This window comes from Dendroctonus ponderosae, unplaced genomic scaffold, assembly GCF_020466585.1.
Source record: "Dendroctonus ponderosae isolate FM_Combo_2020 unplaced genomic scaffold, Dpon_F_20191213v2 Dpon_F_20191213_12, whole genome shotgun sequence".
NCBI classification, from domain to species: domain Eukaryota; kingdom Metazoa; phylum Arthropoda; class Insecta; order Coleoptera; family Curculionidae; genus Dendroctonus; species Dendroctonus ponderosae.
Genome location: NW_026017316.1, coordinates 502181 through 505202, shown reverse-complemented (window position 1 = coordinate 505202; position 3022 = coordinate 502181). Strand labels below are relative to the sequence as shown.

Below are 3022 nucleotides of genomic sequence, written 5' to 3'. Positions count from 1 at the left end.
TTATCTTAAAAACTGGGCATTTTTTCGAGAAAGCGCCTTCTTGCGAAAAAATAGCCGCGCGACAGCCTCAATCAATGGCAAAATTTCAAAAAAATCGCTGAATAAATTGTGCTTAGAAAAAGCGAAAAACTGTCTACAACAGCGCAATTTTGCGAATATCTGCAAAACTGGTCATTTTTTCAAAAAAACTGACTTGAAAAAAAATAGTTGGTCGACAGCCTCAGTCAATAGCAAAATGTTAAAGAAATCCCTGAATAAATTGTGCTTCAGAAACGCGAAAAACTGTCTACAACAGCGCAAATTCGGGAATATCTGGAAAACTGGGCTTTTTTCCAAAAAACCGACTCTTGCGAAAAATTAGCCGCGCGACAGCCTCAATCAATGGCAAAATGTGAACGAAATCCCTGAATTAATTGTGCTCAAAAAAGCGAAAAACTCTCTACAACAGCGCAATTTCGGGGATATCTTGAAAATTGGGCATTTTTTCGGAAAAAAAAATTCTTGCGAAAAAATAGCCGCGCTACAGCCTCAACCGCTGGCAAAATTTGAAATAAATCCCTGAATTATTTGTGTTTAAAACACGCGAAAAACTGCCCGCAACAGCGCAATTTTGCGAATATCTTGAAAATTGGCAATTTTTTCGAGAAAACGCCCTCTAGCGAAAAAATAGCCGCACGACAGCCTCAATCACTGACAAAATTCGAACAAAATCCTTAAATAATTTGGGCAAGAAAAAAGCGAAAAACTGTCTACAACAGCTCAACTTTGCGAATATCTGGAAAACTGGGCATTTTTTCAAAAAAACTGACTTGCAAAAAACTAGTCGGTCGACAGCCTCAATCAATAGCAAAATTTGAAAGAAATCCCTGAATAAATTGTGCTTCACAAACGTCTACAACAGCGCGAATTCGGGAACATCTTGAAGATTGGCCATTTTTTCCAAAAAACCGACTCTTGCGAAAAAATTGCCGCGCAACAGCCTCAATTGCTGGCAAAATTTCAAATAAATCCCTGAATAATTTATGCATTAAAAAAGCAAAAAACTGCCTGCAACAGCGCAATTTTGGAATTATCTTAAAAACTGGAAATTTTTTCGAGAAAGCGCCTTCTTGCGAAAAAATAGTCGCGTAACAGCTTCAATTGCTGGCAAAATTTGAAATAAATCCCTGAATAATTTGTGCATGAAAAAAGCGAAAAACTGCCTACAACAGCGCAATTTTGCGAATATCTGGAAAACTGGGCTTTTTCCAAAAAACCGACTTTTGCGAAAAAATAGCCGCGCGACAGCCTCAATCAATGGCAAAATTTGAAAGAATTCTCTGAATAAATTGTACTTAAAAAATCGAAAAACTGTCTATAACAGCGCAATGTCGAGAAAATCTTCAAAATTGGGCATTTTTCGAAAAAAAATCATCTTGCGAAAAAACAGCCACGCGCAGCCTCAAACGCTGGCAAAATTTGAAAAAATTCCCTGAAAAATTTGTGCCTAAACCAAGCGAAAAACTGCCTACAACAACGCAATTTCGGGGATATCTTGAAAATTGGGCATTTTTTTGAAAAAAAGGACTCTTGCGAAAAAATAGCCGCTCGACAGCCTCAAACAATGGCAAAATTTTAAAGAAATCCCTGAATAATTTGTGCATAAAAAAAGCGAAAAACTGTCTACAACAGCGCAATTTCGGCAAAATCTGAAAAAACTGGACATTGTTTCAAAAAAACTGACACTTGTAAAAAAATAGCCGCGCGACAACCTCAATCGCTGGCAAAATTTGCAAAAAATTCTTAAATAATTTGTGCCTTAAAAAGCGAAAAACTTCCTACAACAGCGCAATTTTGCGAATATCTGGAAAACTGGGCATTTTTTCAAAAAACTGACTCTAGCAAAAAAATAGTCGCTCGACATGCTCAATCAATGGCGAAATTTGAAAGAAATCCCTGAATAAATTGTGCTTAAAAAAAGCGAAAAACTGTCTACAACAGCGCATTTTCGGCAATATCTGGAAAACTGGACATTGTTTCAAAAAAACTGACTTTTGTAAAAAAATTGCCGCGCGACAGCCTCAATCGATGGTAAAATTTGAGCAAAATCGTTAACTAACTTGGGCAAGAAAAAAGCGAAAAACTGCCTACAACATCGGAATTTTGGAATTATCTTGAAAACTGGCATTTTTTAGAGAAAGCCCCCTCTTGCGAAAAAATAGTCGCTCGACAGCCTCAATCAATGGCAAAATGTGAACGAAATCCCTGAATTAAATGTGCTTAAAAAAAGCGAAAAACGGTCTACAACAGCGCAATTTCGGGATATCTTGAAAATTGGGCATTTCTTGAAAAAAATAGACTCTTGCGAAAAAATAGGTGCTCGACAGTCTCAATCAATGGCAAAATTTGAAACAAATCCCTGGATAAATTGTGCTTAAAAAAAGTGAAAAACTGTCTACAACAGCGCAATTTCGGGAATATTTTGAAAACTGGACATTGTATAAAAAAAACTGACTCCTGCGAAAAAATGGCCGCTCGACAGCCTCAATTGCTGGCAAAGTTTGAAAGAAATCCCTGAATAATTTGTGCATGCAAAAAGCGAAAAACTGCCTACAACAGCGCAATTTTGCGAATATCTGGAAAACTGGGCATTTTTTCAAAAAATCCACTCTTGTAAAAAAAGCCGCGCGACATTCTCAATGGCTGGCAAAATTTGAAAAAATCCTTAAATAATTTGCGCCTTAAAAAGCGAAAAACCGCCTACAACAGCGCAATTTGGGAATTATCTTGAAAATTGGGCATTTTTGCGAGAAAACGCCCTCTTCACTCACAACGTTTCATAACAATAAAACCAAACTTTATGGATAAAAAAAGCGAAAAAGTCCCCAAAAACCTACTCGAAAAATGCCCAAAAACGCTGCAGACGCAAGTAAAAAACTACTCACTAACAAAAAAAAAAAAAATACTCACTCGTTTCCATAACAGACGATCTTGGTGGCGTCGTTGGGGAACTGCATGAAAAGGATGCGTTCCAATGGGCAGT

General features: G+C 37.2%; 1 protein-coding gene across 1 annotated transcript in view; it reads right to left on the bottom strand.

The window, feature by feature from the left end:
- LOC125503076 overlaps window positions 1–3022 on the bottom strand; it is a 28249-nt gene that overhangs the window by 6855 nt on the left and 18372 nt on the right. The window contains exon 4 of the mRNA XM_048662845.1: window positions 2950–2990. Coding sequence (XP_048518802.1) covers window positions 2950–2990 — 41 coding nt within the window. The remainder of the gene's footprint in view (window positions 1–2949; window positions 2991–3022) is intronic.